Raw genomic sequence first — 1,621 nt, forward strand, 5'->3', positions numbered from 1 at the left:
ATAAACGTATCCAGGGCAGTTTCGTCTCTATGCTCGGGGTCTGATGTTGGATACGACAGCAATGTCAACCGTTCGATATCTTGTGCCAGCTGCTGAATGGATTCACCAGATCGTTGCGTTCTGTTTCTAAGCTGAGATCGATAAATCTGTTTCATGTGTTCTTCACCATAACGTAAATCCAACGCGCTAACCAGAGCTTCATAGTTGAAGTGGTTCTCCGCCGGAATCGTCTGAAGAACCTCTGCTGCTGAACCTCGCAGGGCCAGTATCAGTGCTGTTGATCGTTCTTTTCCGTTCCAACAGTTACTAGTTGCAGCTGCTTCGAACTGGTTTTTATAAACGTTCCAAGACATCTCTCCGTCAAATGCTGGTACCTTCAAAGTTCTTCCGGATGCGTGATCTAACGGCATGGCCATTTTTTTGGATTGCTCCAATTCTCGCTTTAATTTGTCTATCTTGTGATCTACCTCAACGGTCTGACGATCAAGTTTCTGCTCGATCATTTCTATTCTTATTGACTGTTCTTCAATCTGTTCTGCCACTTCCAATTTTACGTGTTTTAGCTGGTCCTTGATCTGTTTTAACTCCTCTGTCTGTCGTTCGGACTGTTCCTTGATCTGTTGTTTTAACTCTTCTGTCTGTCGTTCGGACTGTCGTTCGGACTGTTCTTTGATCTGTTTCAACTCCTCTGTCTGTCGTTCGGACTGTCGTTCGGACTGTTCTTTGATCTGTTTTAACTTCTCTGTCTGTTGTTTTAACTCTTCTGTCTGTCGTTCGAGCTGTCGTTCGGACTGTTCTTTGATCTGTTTCATTTCAGTTGACATACTAAGTAGAAGTTCCATCATTTTAGCGGTTGTAAACGTGCCTGTGCTAATTTCATTGTCTTCGTCAGCACCATCAAACTTGAATTCGTCTGGGTTCTTACCTTCGTCAATGAGAGCTTCTCTCAGACGTGCTACTAGTACTTTGTTATTTTTCTACGAGTAGTAATTCGCTGGTCGAAGATCCCGTGTTCTGACACCAATGTTATAATTCTCGCTGTCGTAACCGATTTACGATGCGACGGGTTCAAATTCTTGATTGAATAAAATATTCCAAACAGTTATTAAACTTTATTTACAGAAGAAATCAACTATTATTAGTTATTAAACTTTATTTACAAAAGAAATCAACTAATCGTTTATTTCTAGTAAATTCAAACTAACGCAACAATTAACTTTTAAATCGTTCAAAATCTATCGCTATGACAACGTCAACAAACAAATCAAATATCGCTTTAAATAATTCACCGAATCGCTATTCACAAAATCACGAATTTCAGTAATCACGAATATCACTAATCACGAATATCACTAATCACGAATATCACTAATCACGAATATCACTAATCACGAATATCACTAATCACGAATATCACTAATCACGAATATCACTAATCACAGATTTCTTGCGACGTGCGCTTATATACTCTTCGCAAGCGTCGTTTCTAGATCCTTCTAGATGGTCCGATTCTAGCATACTCTAGAATGCTCCAGTCACTAGAACATTCCAGAATACGCTAGAATCTAGTGCGTTCGGTAGCACGGTTATAACAATATTTTCTGCTTTCAAAAACGTTTTT

General features: G+C 39.5%; 1 protein-coding gene across 1 annotated transcript in view; it reads right to left on the reverse strand.

The window, feature by feature from the left end:
• Positions 1-845, reverse strand: part of HELRODRAFT_184476 (hypothetical protein) — a gene marked incomplete at both ends in the record, with an annotated part of 5,800 nt that extends 4,955 nt beyond the window's left edge. The window contains one exon of the mRNA XM_009028589.1: positions 7-845. Coding sequence (XP_009026837.1) covers positions 7-845 — 839 coding nt within the window. The remainder of the gene's footprint in view (positions 1-6) is intronic.
• Positions 846-1,621: the final 776 nt, after the last annotated feature.

This window comes from Helobdella robusta (assembly GCF_000326865.2).
Source record: "Helobdella robusta unplaced genomic scaffold HELROscaffold_569, whole genome shotgun sequence".
In the NCBI taxonomy this organism is placed as follows: domain Eukaryota; kingdom Metazoa; phylum Annelida; class Clitellata; order Rhynchobdellida; family Glossiphoniidae; genus Helobdella; species Helobdella robusta.